This window comes from Trichechus manatus, unplaced genomic scaffold, assembly GCF_000243295.1.
Source record: "Trichechus manatus latirostris isolate Lorelei unplaced genomic scaffold, TriManLat1.0 scaffold00049, whole genome shotgun sequence".
NCBI lineage: Eukaryota > Metazoa > Chordata > Mammalia > Sirenia > Trichechidae > Trichechus > Trichechus manatus.
The window spans coordinates 12,449,190-12,467,699 of record NW_004443985.1 but is presented as its reverse complement, the minus strand read 5'-3'; the positions used below and the strand labels follow the sequence as shown (position 1 = coordinate 12,467,699).

General features: G+C 40.9%; 1 protein-coding gene across 1 annotated transcript in view; it reads right to left on the bottom strand.

Annotated features, from left to right (window-relative positions):
• Positions 1–11,305: 11,305 nt before the first annotated feature.
• NEK10 (NIMA related kinase 10) overlaps positions 11,306–18,510 on the bottom strand; it is a 214,370-nt gene continuing 207,165 nt past the window's right edge. The window contains 3 exon segments of the mRNA XM_004377369.2: positions 11,306–11,451; positions 16,663–16,718; positions 16,807–16,859. Coding sequence (XP_004377426.1) covers positions 11,403–11,451; positions 16,663–16,718; positions 16,807–16,859 — 158 coding nt within the window. The 3' untranslated portion in view covers positions 11,306–11,402.

Below are 18,510 nucleotides of genomic sequence, written 5' to 3'. Positions count from 1 at the left end.
AGATGTGCTGGCTCCTGGCTGTTCTTCCTTGATTGTGGTGGGGTCTTCTCTTTCCTGCCTCTGAGGTGTCTCATTTCAAACCCAGAGGGATGGCAAAACTGACCAATCCCTTTGGTGGGCCACGATTACCCTATCACACAGCCCCGCCCAATCATTTGGATGGGAGTTACAAGACCGCAGGCTAGAAAGGCCACACAAAACCGATCCACAGCACTGCAGTGTGGGTCAAGCATTTCACCTCTTTTAGAACCCAAATGAGAGTCAGCCAGGCTTCCCTCCCTCCTGAACAGCAGAAAGTTTCCACATGGCTGAGATTATTCTGTGTGTGGCACATGGAGGCAGGGGAAGACTATCTCCTTCCTGCTCAGGGCGTCTCCCCACTGCCTGTGACACCCTCACCTTGTTTGGAGTTCTGACCCTACTTGAACAAAAAGGAAACAATAGAATCACAGAGCCTGACCCCTGCGGACAGGAAGGAATGCCCCCAGGCCATGTTAGCAAGATGAGGAGGTGCTGTTGTTGTTATGTGCCATCGAGGTGATTCCGACCCATAGGGGCCCTATATGACAGAGTACAACTGCCCCATAGGGTTTCCTAGTCTAATCTTTACTGCAGCAGATCACCAAGTCTTTTCTCTCTTGAAGCTGCTGGTGGGTTCGTGGTGGGTTCGAACTGCCAACCTTTTGGTTAGCAGCAGAGCACTTAATCTCTTGTGGACTGTTAATCTCTAAGGAGCCCTTGTGGTGCAATGGTTAAGAGCTTGGCTGCTAACCCAAAGGGTGGCAGTTTGAACCCACCAGCAACTCTGCTGGAGAAAAAATCTGGCGATCTGCTCCCGTAAAGGTTTACAGCCTAGGCAACCCTGTGGGGCTGTTCTACTCCATCTGATAGGGTCACTACACCAATGATCTCTGTTACTATGCCTCTTTTCATTCCTTCTTAAAGGACTATACCAGGACACAAGGAGCCCTGGTGTAAATGGTTAAGGGCTCAGCTGCTAACTGAAAGGTTGGTGGCTTGAACCCACCAGTTGCTCTGCAGGAGAAAAGACCTGGCAATATGACCCCATAAAGATTTACAGCCTAGGAAACTATGTGGCAGTTCTACTCTGTCCTATACAATACCAGGATACACCACAGAGACATCTTTCAATGAATCATTTTCTTGGGCTTCATTTATCATTAAGAGACTGCCAGTCCACACACCTGGTCACAAAAATGTAAAGGTAGTCTTGATTTGGCCGTGTATTTTCTGCCAATGCCTTAGGTGAGGTTCTCAGCGGCATCTCTTGAGATGAGGATTCATGTGGAAGGCCTTTATTAGAAAACATTCCTAGGAAAATTGGTAGGATGCATGGGGAAGTGGGGCAGGGACTGAAAGGAAGCCAGGCTAGCGCGCTGTATCAAGCACAGTTTCTCCGAGGGCAACTGACTCAATCTTGCACGGGAGCTCTGAAGAGTGTCAAGCACACTTCGGAGCTGTCTCAATCAGAAAATCATAGAGCTTGAGTTCAAATGCAAGTCTGTGTGAGTGGAAGGCACAAGTTTTTGATCATTTTTACTCCTTGTATCATGTACAAATAAATTTAGGAAATTTTAGGCTTTATATGATGTGTTTTTTGACTCTTGAACAATTAACAATATGAGTACTGTTGTAGATTGAATTATCAAACAATATCATTAATATTACATGAAGCAAAATTATGCTAAAGATAATTCAAAAATGGCTACAGTAGTACATCTACAGGGAATTGCCAGAAATTCAAGCCAGATTAAGAAGAGGATATGAACCAAGAGATAGCATGGCTGATGTCAGATGGATCATGGCTGAAAGCAGAGAATACCAGAAAGATGTTTACCTGTGTTTTATTACTATGCAAAGGCATTCAACTGTGTGGATCATAACGAATTATGGGATAACATTGCAAAGAATGGGAATTCCAAAGTACTCAATTGTGCTCATGAGGAAAGTGTACATAGACCAAGGAGCAGTCATTTGAACAGAACGAGGGGATACTGCGTGGTTTAAAATCAGGAAAAGTGGCATCAGGGTTGTATCTTTTCACCATACTTATTCAATCTGTACATAATCTGAGTACATAATCTGAGAAGCTAGACTATATGAAGAACCATGTAGCATCAAGAATGGTGGTAGACTCATTAACAACCTGCGATATGCAGATGACACAACCTTACTTGCTGAAAGTGAAGAGGACTTGAAGCACTTACTGATGAAGATCAAAGACTACAGCCTTCAGTATGGATTACAACTCAACATAAAGAGAACAAAAATCCTCACAACTGGACCAATAAGCAACATCATGATAAATGGAGAAAAGATGGAAGTTGTCAAGGATTTCATTTTACTTGGATTCACAATCGACACCCATGGAAGCGGCAGTCAAGAAATCAAACAACATATTGCATGGGCAAATCTGCTGCAGAAGACCTCTTGAAAGTGTTGAAAAGTAAAGACGTCACTTTGAGGACAAAGGTGCACCTGACCCAAGCCATGATATTTTCAAACGTCTCATGTGCATTCAAAAGTTGTACAATGAATAAGGAAGACTGAAGAAGAACTGATGCCTTTGAAGTGCTGGTGAAGAATATTGAATATACCATGGACTGCCAGAAGAACGAACAAGTTTGTCTTGGAAGAAGTACAGCCTGAGTGCTCCTTGGAAGCGAGGATGGCAAGACTTGTCTCACGTTCTCTGGACATGTTATCAGGGGGAACCAGTTCCTGGAGAAGGACATTACGCTTTGTAAAGCAGAGCGTCAGCAAAAAAAGAAGACCTTCAAAAGCTGGATTGACTCTGTGGCTGCAACAACGGGTTCAAACATAGCAATGATTGTGAGGAGGGTGCAAGACCGGGCAGTGTTTCGTTCTATCGTACATAGGGTGACTGCAAGCCAGAACTGACTCGACGGCACCTAACAACAACATAGATTGCATTATATGCCCCCCAAGTATGTGTTGGAACCCTAACCCCGATACCGCTGAATATAATCCTATTTGGAAATAGGATTTCTGTGATGTTAATGAGACCGTATCAGTACAGGGTGTGTCCTATACCTGATCACTTCTGAGTTACAAAGAGCAACCTAGACACAGAGACAAGGAAGCGCAAACGAGGGAAGACAGATGCCACCTGAAAATCATCAAGGAATCTAGGGCTCCAGGAGCTGAAAAAGAAAAGGACCTTCCCCCAGAGCTGACGGAGAGAAAGCTTTCCCCTACAGTGAAGTCCTGAATTCAGACTTCCAGCTTCCTGAAGTGTGAGAAAATAAATTTCCGTTCTTCAAAGCCTCCCACTTGTGGTATTTCTGTTACAACACTAGGAAGCTCAGACAAGTACCTATACACTTAAGACAGAAATGGCAGCTATATTCCTGAGTTATATAAACAATTTTTTTTGGTTAAAACGTCTGTGGCAACCCTGCATGGGTCAAAAGATAAAACCAGTGTAGGCACAAAATTAATTCACGACATTTTAGTCTTTACAGTATGCTAGCAAATTAATTCTGCCTCAGAGGGGCTGCTTCATATAAGGAGTAAAACCAATAGAAAATTATGTCATCCATCTGGAGAAGAAAGACAGGATCTTTAAATTTAGGAGATATTTTCCCGTGTTCTTTGCTTATGAGGTATTTTTTAAGATTGCAGTTTGTGGCTGATCCAAATTATACTCTCTAATTCACTTATTTAATTCCTATTCTCTGCCATATAAACATAATTACAGAGAACAATCAACTTGTTCCCGTTTGATAAAGGACTAAAATAAGAATAGCAGACTACACTGCGCTAAGTTTGAAGAACATGGGGGCTTTTACTGTGGTGCCGCTGAAAGCTCCTTTGCTGCTGGAGGAAGGGTAATTTCTGTTCCTGCTCCTCACGCCAGGGACTGACGTTTGTTTGCCTTTGTGTTGGGTTAGATTTGGTTTCTAAACAGCCTGCCAGAGACTTCTAACTGAATCTTGGAATGGGAGCTGGAAATGTTCTGGAAGTCAGGTCTGGCAGTCTGAGGGCATTTTCATGAGACTACTTTACAAAATTCTGGTTTTTTCAGAGAGCACCTCAAACAGAATCCTCTGTCAGGGTTGTGCTATTTTGATTGCATTAATGGGCCCAATTTTTCAGGCCTACCTGTATCCACGCCTTTCGGTATGGCCCTCTGTAGCACACACACCTATTGCAACCTTCAAGGATCCATGCCTTTTATAATCACCCTACCTATCCTACCCACACTCCACTTGAGTGTAGGTGGGACCTGTGAATTGCTTCTGACCCCTGTTGTTGTGTGCCATCTAGTCAATTTCAGCTCATAGTGACTCTATAGCACAGAATAGAACCGCCCCATAGAATTTCCTAGGCTGTAATCCTTACAGGAGCTGATTGCCAGGTCTTTTCTCCCAGGGAGCCGCTGATGGGCTTGAACCACTGACCTCTAGATCAGCAGCCAAGTGCATAACCATTTGCCAAACGTGATAGGATGTCCTTCCCTTGATTGGGTTCTAAGATTCTGTCTTAGCAGACTGGAGAGTGAGACAGACCCTTGAAGAAGTGAGCTACCTTAATGTGAACCACCTATGGAAGGGGCCACATGGCAGGGGACTGCAGGGGGCGTCTAGGTGCTGAGAATCTGGTTCCTGCAAACACAAGGTACTAAATTCTGCCGACAACCACATGAACGTGGAAGAAGACTCCTAAGCCTCAGATGGGACATCACTCCAGAGGAACACCTTGGTTGCATCCCATTAGACCTTGGGCAGAGGACCTAGCCAAGCTGTGGTCAATCTTCTGATCTGCAGAAACTGGAGAAAATGTAGCTGTTTCAAATTGCTAAGTTTATGGCAATTTGTTATGCAACAATACAAGTCTGATACACCCTCCCACGCTAATTCTGGGCTTGGCTATGCTACCTGCATTGGCCAGTGGGATGGCGCAAATTTGACAAAAGTAGAGGCTTGAAAAAGTAAGATGCATTTCTGCATTCTCTTTTAAACTATTGCCATTGCCACAAGAGTGCATCTGGGCTAAACTGCTGGAGGGATGTGAGAGACATATGGACGAGAGCCGACTTGTCCCACCTGGGCCATCCTAGACCAGCCAGATCCCAGCCACTCCACCAGCCAAGCCAGACTCATGAGAAATAATACATGTGTGTTGCTTTAAGCCATTAAGTTTGAGGGTGCTTTTATATGCAACATTTGTAGCAATAGATAATAGCTTCAGGGACCCATTAATTAAAGCCAGGGAATACATTTCAGCCTAAACACACATATGTGATTGGTTATTTGGAATTGTCTTTGTGATTTTTTTTTTTTTAATCAAAAGTCTTAAAAGAACAAAAGGAGAAATTGGGGGAGCTGGTGGGGGAAGAGAGACAACCATTTGCTGTGAACACTTGGCAAAAGAGAAATTCTTTTCCAGTGGGACTGAAAACACACTTTTTAAAATTTTCTTCAGGATTTTACAGAGCATATTTAAGTACTAGCAAAAATAAAGATGGCTTGTGTCTTTTATATAAATCTTTTATAGAGGTATTTCTGTTTTCTTCTCTTCCAGGGCTTCTGACTTCACTGCCATTTTAGAGTCTCGGCACGCTCCTGCAGGGAGTGTTTTGGAGGTTTTAGGACAGAATCGTGTACAGAGAAGTACATGGCTCCTCCACCTTCCATTTCACACACCATCACAGAGCTACAAAGACTCCCTGCAGGAAACACTGGAGCAGTCTGCTTGCTCCTCAGGTAGAGGGGCAGAGGAGAGGGTGCCAGACAGATGGGGTGGAAGGTTGAACAGGCAAAGATACTATCTTAAACACTTAGGGGAAACAAGCATATTGACAGTACTTTTCCATTCCAGGGGCAGGGTCCTTTATCTCAGACCTGTGGCTGACCAGAAAATAAAAGCCCTGGGCAACGTGAGATTAGGGGCTACAGTTCTCTTCAAAGGACAGGTCTGTTCTTTTCCTTTTGATCCTCACAACTCACCACTGGGAACGATAGAATTCAGGAAGCATTATAATTCAGTTTGACTGGCTAAATGTCAGTAAACAAAATGCACTGAAAAAGACTTTTCTTTTAAATGATTTTTATTCCCCAGTTTGGAAAAGCAAAATGATGGAATCTTTCGACAGCCTGGTTATCAACTGCAAACAACTTGCAAACAAACAAGTAAAATACCTTGAAGTGCTTCTTACAGAGTCTAGCTAAGTGTATGCCTATTCAAATCTGCCTGCATTTAGCCACAGAAGTTCCACATAGTTCTTGGAAAATTTGCATCGTCAAACATAATGGTCATGGATGAAAGATGGAGAAGAAAACAGGGTCACAACCACATTCATTCTGAGGAGTCCAAGTATTTCTCTGGAAGGCTTCACTGGGCATTCAACAACATCCCAAGGATTCAACAAATGGGTTACCAAGAAGCATATGGAGGCCTTCTGCTACTGTTCTGGGTGGTAGACTTGCTGGAGACAATGCCAGGCTAGGACAAAGGCAATTTGGACCCTGAGGAAGGATCTGGTCAGCTGCTTCCAGGAGACTGAGCAGCACAGATCACTCAAGTTCCTGGAGCCTTCTGGGAGCTGCCTCTTGCTGAAGGCTCACCACCCAGCATGTGACCTGCGGGCAATGCCAGAGACTTCAGAATCACTTGCCTTCTACTTGCCCTCCGACTTCCCAAGGCATAGTTTTTACTTGGGAATAGTTTCGTCTCCTTGAAAGATCAACTTGCCTTTAACAAGTAGGGATTTCACTTCTGAGATCTTCTATTTATTCACCTTCCTCAATGTGAAGTCAGTTTTGTACAAATACTTCATACGTTCCTTCTTGCCGTGAGGTATACCTTAATGGCTCCATTTCCCCCAAAACGGACTAAAGTATGAGGTAAAGGTAGAGGACACGGAGGGCAAGGGCTTTAGCTAAAAGTCAATTGCCATTTGTATGCCCTATGTTCTTTTTCACATTCCTGACTCAGATGGCACTTGAAATGTAGAGCTAAATCTTGGGCTAATGACGCCATTTTACAAGTGACCTCCACAGTCTGACTTGAAGGTGCTCAGGCCTTCAATCCTGGTTTGTTAATCGGCCATACACCTCTCTGTACTTGTTTTATGGAACCAGTTCTTAACATGTTTGCAAAAACTTTGGCTAAATTTTCATTTGTGAGTCCATCAGACCAATTCCAAGCACCCATCGGACTGGTTGATGATCTGCCAAAATGACAGTCAGTCATAATTTTCCACGAAGACAAACCGTCTGTCTCTGTTCAGGGAAAACAAAGGTGAACTGCTTCCAAACAACAGCATTTATCTGTCACGTGATTCCTATACCTCACTTCCGCTATCTTTAAATATGGTACCTGGGTACAATGCAAAGCTTCATAATGAAAAAAAAAAAAATTACATTAAATTAAAAAAAGAGAAAGAGGGTACAGTTTCCCACGTTTAGAGGAATAATATTCAGTTTTCTGTTTTAAGAATAGACTTCATTTACATTTCTGATGAAAACAATAAACTATGTTTTTCAAATGTTTTAGTTCACTGCTGTATATGCGTAGCACAAACTCTGGCACATCTAGCTAGCATGCCAGGAATGCTGCTGTGATTTTGGGGTGCGTGATCTTCCTTTTGAAAAACAACAATTGCCCATGGACCCAGAGGGCATGTCATTCTGCAATATCCATCAGTCACCCTGTCAAATTCATAAAATTGTTCCTGTCCCTCTTGTAAATCTCGAAACAACATCACAGCAGGAATGTAATCAACTGTAACAGTCATATTTACAATATGCAATTCAGCTGTAATGACACCCGTAAGAATTCCTTTATCACAAAGTCATTTCCCTGAGACATTTGTGTCTTCCTATCAATTTGAAAAATAGCATTCAAGGGTAAGCATACTGTTAGCAGCACATGTCAAATGAAAAAATAATCTATCCAGAAGAGTGTTAATTTCCACCAACGGATAATAAATATAATCTGAAGGCATACATGTATATATAAGATAGACTTACTAACACAGTTAGTCGTTAAACATGAAGAGTCTCATGTGTGGACGGAATTGTACGCAAGCAGCTAGGGTCAGTATACAGAAGCATTAGGCCTCCTTGTTTGGGGCCCATCATAGCTGAATCTCCAGGGCGCTGCTGAGAACCTCTTTCAGCCCCGACTCCTTTGCATTGCCTTTCCAGTTGATTTCTGTGCTCATGAATAAAAAGTATAAAAAAAAGCAAAAGGTAGACAATGAAAGTAGCTTAAACAGGAGTTTTTCCTGCCTTCAGACAGAAGTCAAAGCCATTTCTAAAAGAACCCAGCAAATTTACTGAGCACTATCCCTTACCATTCCAAAAAAAAAAAAAGAAACAAAATAGTTTTCAGTTCAGCAAATCACCAAAAAGAATGTGTGTTCTATGTATATTAATACTGATAGAATTGACTAAACAATATTTAGACATACATGGTGATTACTTGATGATATTGCTGGAATTGCAATTAACCAACCAGTCCTATATTTCTTTTTGAGCATCAAAATTCGCAACATTTAGTGAGTTTTAGATGGTACCTGTAAGAAGACCTTAACTCTTAATCAGTTATGTCATTTGGGTACACTTCATAACAGCATTTCTTAATTATGTTCTGCTTTAGAATGTCTAAACAGACTCTATGTACACTGCCCAATGCCACACCCATGTCCACATTGAACCCACGCAGCACTTCTCCTTGGATTTTCTGAAATTCATCCTGAGCACTGAGCATACCAGTGCCCATGTTACTACTCACTGAAGGTCCACAAGGAAAGATCACGCATCTGGAAGAAGACAATTTTAACAACCAGCAAGCAAGTACCCCTGCTGCCATTGCTTCCCTGAGAATGCAACATTTTGCTTTTAAAAATTAAAGCAAGGTCTCAAGTACACATATTCAGATACATGGATCAAAATAGAATTAACTGAAGCATTTGTAAATCCAAAGTGATCCGGCAAGGCGGATTGATATTCCACACCATATAAATATTCAGTCATTGGGAATTAGGCGAATTCATAGGGATTCCATTGCACAACAAATAATTAAAAATTATACAAGAGGAAGAGGAAAAAATTTAGTGCAATAAAGAAAAGATTCTGAGGACTTTTAAGCTCAAGTAACAACTTCTATGCACTAGAAGACAGTTGGAGGAGTCAAAACAAAAGTATGATTCTTGCCTTATGATGACGGGAGGTGCTCCTTGTTTGAAAGTAAGGGCTTTTGAAAAGCTGACTTCACATTGGGGTACAACTCGATGCACAAAATGGTGAACACAGGGGTGCCTAACCTTCTCTTAGAGATTTGGTCAGGCGCTGGGAGAACGCTGATAACGAGGAATCCAAATAGAAGACATTCCCTACTTCATCAGAACAATGCATCTATCATCACAGCGCTGATGGGCATTAAGCTGTGGCTGAAATGGAAATTCATTTGCCTAATTTTGTTCATTCTTACTGGCTTCTAGCATATTAAATGCCAATTGCATGACCTGTAAGAATTAAGACAGGAACGTTTTGCTCCTTTTCTGGTTAATAACCAGAACTGTATGCATTTTAAAATACCTTCTCTTTTCTTAGCGAGGTGTGACCTTTGAACACTATCCTTTTCTAATCTTTGTTCAATATACGTTATGACTCGAGAAAGAACTTTATTGTCCAAACTTTTACCCCACAGCTCGTTTTTCTTTCTTCCCCCAAAGTAATGGATACTATCACAATTAGAGAGTGTGCCCCTCTAGGCCTGCGCATTCTGCACGATGAGGAAATGGGCATTAAAAGATATAAAGAATGATATTGCAGGATCAGGTTAAGTTGGAATAGCAGTAAAATTTTGCCTGAGCAAATCAACAAAATCATAGCATTTTGCTTTTGCATGTGAATTTCACATATGGATGGAATGGACATTGGTTTGAAAGCAGAAACTGAAATTTTTCATTTCTGTATTTGCATCTATTATTGGTGTATTACAGTGTCTTTGTAATAATTAATTTGGTTTAAAGACAAAGAAAAGATTCGTTGGCAATCTTCAAAGGCATTAGTGCAAGGTTAAAGGGGATTTGATAAACATACCAATTTTTAAAATAGCTAAAGCTTTCCCTTGAGAGATTTTTCCTATTTTCCCTACTATACGAAAAGTTGTGTTTCAACCACTGTAAATATATTGAGCTAGACTGGAATTCAGTGAAAAGTAAACTAAAAGCATAAGCTCGGCTTCCAGATTACTAATTATTTAGAAGAAAAATTGTTCTTTAAGTAGCTAGAAATACAGTCTGACTTGGCAGTGAGGGCATTTCTTGACATTACACTGGGAGCCAGTTGAAGAAAGGAATTTTAGCCTAATAAGCATCCAGCAAATTATCATCATCAATTCTCCCTACATTGTAATGGGACACTACTTGGCATTCTGACTTCTCTTTCTTGGGGCTATTTCAATGAATAAAGAAGGAACTTATATCTTATTACAGAACTTATTTTCATTTCAAATTCCTAAACGATAAAAATTTTTAAACAATATAGGTAGTCTTAGTAAGGAGGGACTTAGGATAAGGAATATTGCATCTCGTTTATAGATTCCATGAACTCTTCAAAGTGCTCTATAAACACTATAAGTTTGATTAGCAGCAACACAGTAGTCTAATCAAAACCTCCCTCCCCCATATATATATATATATATGTACATATACACACACTGTACATCAATATATTCTATTAGTCTAACTTAAATCTGACAAATTGACAGTTATTCCCAGAGGCTGTGCAAGGTTACAAATACTGTCTACACTGTATCACACAGTTCAAGACCACTAGCACCCAAGTGGTTAAGAGAGAGCCAATCCTTTCATTTAAAAGAAAAAGAAAAAAAAATCAATTGCATATGTTGAATTTCTTTTAAGATTTAAAAAAATAATAAAAATTGGGGATACAGTGAATCACCCAAAATATTATTCTGGGTCCTTCTAATTTTCTTTACCTAAAACTATTTTTTTATGCCTTTAAACATAGTTTCAGTAATCCTGAGTATAAAATATTCTTTTGAAAATAAGATATGTTTTTTTTTAACTTGGAAGAAAGTTCTGTGAGGAGCGGGTTTTCCTCCCAGAGAAGAATTCTGCAGCATTTTCTCCCAGGAGAACACCGAGAGCCCTGTCATCGTGCATATGACACGTCCTGGGAGTGGACACCAGGCACTGCAGCTGTCACAGAGCCTAGCACATCAGAAATCCAGAAGGGTCCTGCAAGCACCACACCATCCTGGTCTTTCCTCTTCCACACCCTTCTAGCAGCGCCTGACCCTTTGGGCATCCTGCCGTAGTGGCTGAAGTCCACAGGCTGAACTTCACTGGGAAAAAACAAGTCCATTCAAATGCAGATTCTTCATCTTTTGGCTGGGTGGTTCTTGGTTCCCCATGGATAGGAGTGATACCTAGAGGATTCAGAAGCAGAAAAAGTTCCCTACGGTCGAAATATTTTAGTTCACACATTCAATTTCAAACGCTGTAGCTCAGGCATATGAGCAAGTAAATAAATCACGATGAATTAAAAAGATGCTTCTAAACGTAATGGGACATTTTTAGAAAGCTGCCTTTTACTCAACTTCAGTGACAACACGGTCTTTCTCAAATTATGAACTCGATAGAAACTGATACCCCTTTATGATAGAAAAATAAATACTCATTCAAAGTAGCTTACATATTTAAATGCCTGTGTACATTAAAAGATCTATTTTATACAGTCATTAGTCAGTTAAGGAGCCCTGGTGGTATAATGGTTAAGTGCTTGGCTGCTAACTGAAAGGCTGGCAACTGGAACCCACCAGCAGCTCTGCGGGAGAAAAGACCTGGCAATTTGCTCCCATAAAGATTACAGCCTGGTGTGGGGACCACGGTCTTGGGGAACATCTAGTTCAATTGGCATAACATAGTTTATAAAGAAAATGTTCTACATTCTACTTTGGTGAGTAGTGTCTGGGGTCTTAAAAGCCTGTGGGCAGCCATCTAAGATACTCCACCGGTCTCACCCCTTCGGGAGCAAGGGAGAATGAAGAAAACTAAAGACACAAGGGAAAGATTAATCCAAAGGACTAACGGATCACAACTACCACGGCCTCCACCAGAATGAGTCCAGTACAACTAGATGGTGCCCAGCTACCACCACTGATTGCTCTGACAGGGATCACAATAGAGGGTCCTGGACAGAGCTGGAGAAAACTGTAGAACAAAACTCTAACTCACAAAAAAAAGACCAGACTTACTGGCTTGACAGAGACTGGAGAAACCCCGAGAGTATGGCCCCAGACACACTTTTAGCTCAGTAATGAAGTCACTCCTGAGGTTCACCCTTCAGCCACAGAGTAGACAGGCCCATAAAACAAAACGAGACTAAAGGGGCACATCAGCCCAGGGGCAAGGACGAGAAGGCAGGAGGGGACAGGAAAGCTGGTAATGGGGAACCCAAGGTCAAGAAGGGAGAGTGTTGACATGTTGTGAGGTTGTTAACCAATGTCATAAAACAATACGTGTACTAACTGTTTAATAAGAAGCTAGTTTGTTTTGTAAAACTTCATCTAAAGTACAATTTAAAAAAAAAAAAGGTGACAGCCTGGGAAACACTACGGGATAATTCTACTCTATCACATGGGGTCATTACGCGTAGAAATTGACTCAACGGCATACGACAACAATAACGTTAGTCAGTTGGGTAAATAAAACTATGCAAGTTGATTCAGTTGAGATTTCTTTTTATCTTGTACATTGTTACTTATCAACATATATTTCAACATTATGAAATAAAACATTAATGTGCATGCCAAGTATATTCAAAAAGATGGTACACTCATCATCTGTTCACTCAGAGCTCAAACATTTTGCTCTCACAAACAGCAATAATAAAATTAAGGCATGCTAGGCTGTATCCTTCTGGTAAGGCAGCTAAATGTTTATATACATAAATACGATTACTAATCATAAACCAAACCAAACCAGTTGCTGTCGAGTCAATTACGGTTCATGGCAGTCCCGATCAACCTTGCAGATGATCAAGAATAGAGCCCGCTTCGGGAACCGTTATGAAGCTGGCCAGGTCTGTTTGGTCTTCTTTCATTTTCTTTACATTACTTTCCTCCTCTCAACCCAGCCCTACCCCCTCTTCCCAGAACCCAGAAATAAGCAATCCTCCACTTTGGTCAGGGGTCTTTGCTGCTATTTCTGTTTCTGTCACCATTTTCTTTTCCTAATGCAGCATTTTATGTGTGGGACTTTTTCCTAACCAACTGTCAAAGTAGTCTCCCCCATTATTTGAACACTTCCAGAAATCCTCCCCAAAGAGAGATAATTGCTAGATAATGGCGTTATTCTAAGACTTTCAATGTGAAAATGGCATCTCTCTATGTTCTTCCCTTACACTTTCTAAGCTGAAAATGTGCCATATCCTGGATTACTGCTTTAGCTGCTGTCTGGAAGCTGTGTAGATGTGTGTAAAGGTTTGGACTGAGAGTCTTAGGTTGCCACCTTGCAAAATACAGAAATTATGTGTGGAATTCTCGGTGCATGGAGCTTAATCAAGATCATTATACAAGGTCTTGCAATGATGATGTCAATGACAATTATGATGATGATGGTGACAATGAAAACAACAGCAGATCTAACCCTGGTGGGAGTTAAAACAATGTTTCTTACTTCCAACCATATAGCTAGGGCAGCTTTTCCCAACTGGCGTTCCATGGAAAAGATGGCAAAGCCTTGCAGGAAACAAAGATCAACAGATTTCTTTCCTATAGAACATTTGAGTCCTTAATAGGCTAACGTGTGCTGGGAGCCTCCAAAAATGAAAAAATTGTACATTCAGCATTTCCCAAATCTATTCGGTCATGAAATTTTTTTTTTTTTCAGGGAACATCTATTAACGTCTCTGATAATATTGGTCCTTCCATGGAACCTATTTGAGGAAATACACACTTGATTCTAAATACTACCCCTGCATGCCTTGTGACATCCAGCAATCTCAATCTTCTAACTACAGAAAAATCATGACAGTAACAGCGGATCTGATTTGTGTTTGTAGTTAGGTATTTCCAGTTTTTGGACTGTTAGGTGCCTCTAAGTGTGACCTGACTCATCTCTTGAGCATTAACTTGGAACAACAGTAAACAAGTAATGGTTTTAGGCAAAGTCAGGGGTTATTTTTAGTGGTAAACTGTGAAGAGTCTTTCTCCCAAGATACATAACTACCACTGCTATTAGAAGCTAAAATCATGGGTATGTGGATTTTTAAATGGGTGATTCATTTTAATTTGGAGCATTTTAAGAAAATTTGATGTCATATCCAACTTACGTTGCTTAAACTTGACTATTTAAATCATGCCTTCATAATCTAGTCACAATTCCAAATATAACTGTGAACAATTTTGTACCTTTTCTTTATTATGCATTGGGTTAGCTGTATATCATAATAAGAACATTTACAATGTCTTTTAATAAAGGAATTATGTCTTTGGTAATAGAAGCAATATTTGATTTACAAAGAATTTAATGATGGTAGAACTGAAAAAGGACAACCATAAATTACAAAGAATGACTGAAATAATTATTTTTTTAAAAGGCAGGGGGAAGAGCTCTTGTATAGCTCTCCTAAGTTTTTTGCACATCTGGTTCTCCGTTGGTATTTACTTGATTTTTGGCAAAAATATGAACACATTCATCACCCATGAACCTGAGTCTCTGAGGCAATGCCGACAAAATGACAAGAATGATCTCTGCTCCCACTACAAGCCAAGGGAACTTGAAATAATAAGATGCTGAGAGTCAAGAACATAGACATTCGCACCATCCATGCAAGGCTGGATATACGCAGCCCTTGAGCAGAAAATTAAAATTCAAAATCCCTGATGGGATGCTGGGAGGAGAGTGATTGTGGAGATAGCAATTTCTATTAATGATATACCTTTGGAAAATGAGAATTACTCATCATTTCTCTGCAGTTACAAATTACAACAGAACTAAATTTACAAAGACAGTATTTTGGAAATATATTATCACACAAAAGAGCAAGCAGTAGAATAATCTTATGTGTGATTCATAAGAACAACCCATTGAAACAGGAGAAGAAAAATTGTTAAGCAACTGAGCCAATCTCAGAAAAGAACCTAATTTCCATATAATAACTGTAGCAGGCTGTTCTTAAGACCTTTTTCTTTTACAATGGCTACTAGTTATCTTTGGGGAAGGCTTCCAGAATCATTCACGTGCTGGTCATGGGATAGCTTTGCTAGTTGTAAAGAGAGGCAGTTCCTTTGGGTAAACAAGGCTAACATACTCCAAAGGAGTATGCTTCCTGAGACAACTCTGAGCCATATAGGAGGAGACCTGTGTACGTGGATGCTTGAGATCAGTTTGATGATTCAGTTATGAGTGGGATCCTTGGAAGAGTCAATTTGTGTGTAATAAACACTGTTGGTGCCCATATCCCCTCACCCTCACCACTCCAAAGCATGCTGGCCTGACATCGAACTGCCGGCACCTGCATTTCTTTCTCTGAGGACTTTCTCTGGCCCCTAGAGCCTGCTTTGTCCACCCTTGCCAGGCCAGAAATCCCAAGAAATTAACGCCTCCTGAGGGTAGGCCTCAAACAGTGACTGATGGAAACTGGAGGATAAACACTGCAGCTCCCTCACTCCTTGAGTGGGAGAACTCTGAGGTTCCTGTGCTACACTGGCTCTCTCTCAGATTTCCTGAGTGGGGCCAAGCCTTAGTTGCCTTTAGTGATAACTTGCTTGATGCCGTTGTGTGCCATCGAGTCTATTCTGACTCATAGTGACCCTACAGGACACAGAAGAACTGCCCCATAGGGTTTCCTAGACTGTAATCTTCACAGGAGCAGACAGCCAGGTCTTTTCTCGTGCAGAGCAGTTGGTGGGTTCGACCTTTCCTTAGCAACCACACGCTTAAGCATTGTAACGTCAGGGCTTCTTTTAACTTGCTCGATAATAAACCCTTTACTGAATTACTTCCTCAGTAATAATTACAAGAATCCAAAGTTGGGTGAAACTGATAAAACAGAGTATATTTTTAGAACACCAATAATGGTTGTGTTATAGGGTAACATACAGCCCCCCGAAACTGAGGTTTCTCACTTAGCGTAAGCAAGTGGCAACACATAATAGCAAAGTTCCATTCCCACAGACAGATTTTCAAATTCACCAGAAATGTTCCTTTGTCTGGTCACGTCTTTCTTTTTTTTCCTCCCTAACAGTCCATAAAAATCATGGATAGATCTCAGTGATGGAAACCTGAGTTTCCAGCTCTTCTAGAATAGTATAAAACAAATGTTTAATTAAAAAAAAAAAAATCTGGAGATTATTTTTCATTTAATTTTGTTCATTATTTTTTGAGAGAGTAAATTACTACTGAGTGATCATCCTTTCAACAAAGAGCAGCTGTGTCCACACAAAAGCTGGGACATATATCCTACCCACGGTTGCATCTAGTCTAAGCACATATATTTTAAAAAATTGTTTAAAATAAAAGACGGGGAAAAAAAAAAAAAACAACCAACCCTGGAATCAAGGATAGAGAAATCAAATCTAATACCCGATTATCTCAAATCATCTTTCACATCTGAAAGCAAACTCTGGTCTCACCTGTTAGAAGTAAAATTGTAATAGCCACTTTCCTCTAGGACTTCTTCAATCACAGTCTAAATTTGAAGAAAAAAAAAAAATTAGGTCAGTATCGAACTAAAAGCAACAAAATAAAATTGTTCAGAGGCACTGCAAAAACCCCACCTGCATCTGTTCGTATGTTATTCCTTCCTCCAAATCAAAGCTGGTGGACAGACCTGGAATAGATAAATTCTGGAAAGTCTGACATGTGCTTCACATTTTCTTAAGACTTTATTGGCAATTATGGCTCAACTGCAGTGGAAACAGGTCAATTTCTTAATGATGAAGATGAGTACTTACAAGCAGATTCCAAATGACTTTGGCTTTGAATATTCACACTCTCTGTTTCTCTTGCTTTAATCATTGCCTACTTTTTGAGCAGCCATCACAAAATAATATACACAGATTTAGGGGTATTGCTCATGGTATAAATTGGCCAATTAAGTAAGTTAGGGTCATATCTCTCTCTCTTTCTATCTCTCTCTCTCTCTCTCTGTGTGTGTGTGTATGTGTGTGTTGGGGGCAGGTGGGCTGGGATTCCAAACACAACTGCCTGATGGGTGACTTTTCTCATTAAGAAACTCTCCCTAGTCCACAAGGCAAAAACAGTAAATATATGCTAGAAGGAAAATAAATTCTGAGAGGCCGGCAGAAATAGATGGTGAAAGACAAGATCTGACCCTTTCGCATGTCTGCCTAGAGGGACATAAACTGCTTTTTATGCCAAAAGACAAGACTTCTTTTGACGGTTGGCGTGCGTATGGCATACCAGCACCTCAACCTACGCTAGCGTGGCCCAAAGCCATGTTGACCAGCTTCCACTCAATTCAGTCAACATTGACTCGTGTGGAGGCCTAGGGGTTCCCCTGCCACTTTGGATAGAGAAAAGAGAGTGGGGTGAAGGTTGAGGGGAGAATGAAAATGTGAATACTAGCGGTTCAGCATTAAAGCCACGCTTCCAGGTATTTCCACAGGGCTGGCAGTCTCTGTTTGCTTTTGCCCCTCCTGCTGTGACAAGGGCCAGTTGGTTAGTTCGGAGGTGGGGTGTCCAGCTGCCCTGGGAGGAGCGTGTCACCTCACTATCAGACCTCTGAGAGCCTTCCCTCAGAGGTCTTCATTTCACGGGAGCTGCTATTGTAAGGGGAAGTTCGGCCGCAGGACTAATTCACTTGTCCTGGGAGATGCTTTTAAAAGCAAAGGACTTTTGACCACATTTCATCTTAAACTTAATGGATTTCTCAGGGACAATTTTAAAAGAAATTCTGCCTATGCAGGTTGGCTTTATCCCAGGAGTCCAAGATTTAGGAAAAGTTTGATAATTAATAAATAAAATGATTGGCCTAAATTAGACCTCAACAAACGTGAGGGTTTTCCCCGGCTGAGGAGACAAGTCTTCCCTTAACCATAAAAACTTCACTTCCATCCACTCCACTGAGGGATGTCACCATAGTTTATAGAGATTTAAACATTGTTTAGGAACTCTGAAACCTCACAGTAGCTTGAAAATCTCTTCTTAGAGCTCAGATACGGTAAAATAAGAATCAAACGATACTGAACCCTTACTAGTGGCCAAGTACTCTGTAACTTTACGCTAACCCTCAGGGCAACCCTGTAAGGTAGGTACTGTATTTAGCCCCATTTTACAGGCAAGGAAACTGGGGTTCAGAGAGGTTAAATAACTATCCCAAGGTCAGTTTCTAAATGTTTTAGCCAAGATTTTAATTTAGGCATCCAGGTTTCGCAAACTTGCCCCATTAATCCCTATGCTATACTGTCTCCCTAAGTGAAATGTATGCAAAAACAGATGGATGGGTGGGTGGATGGGTG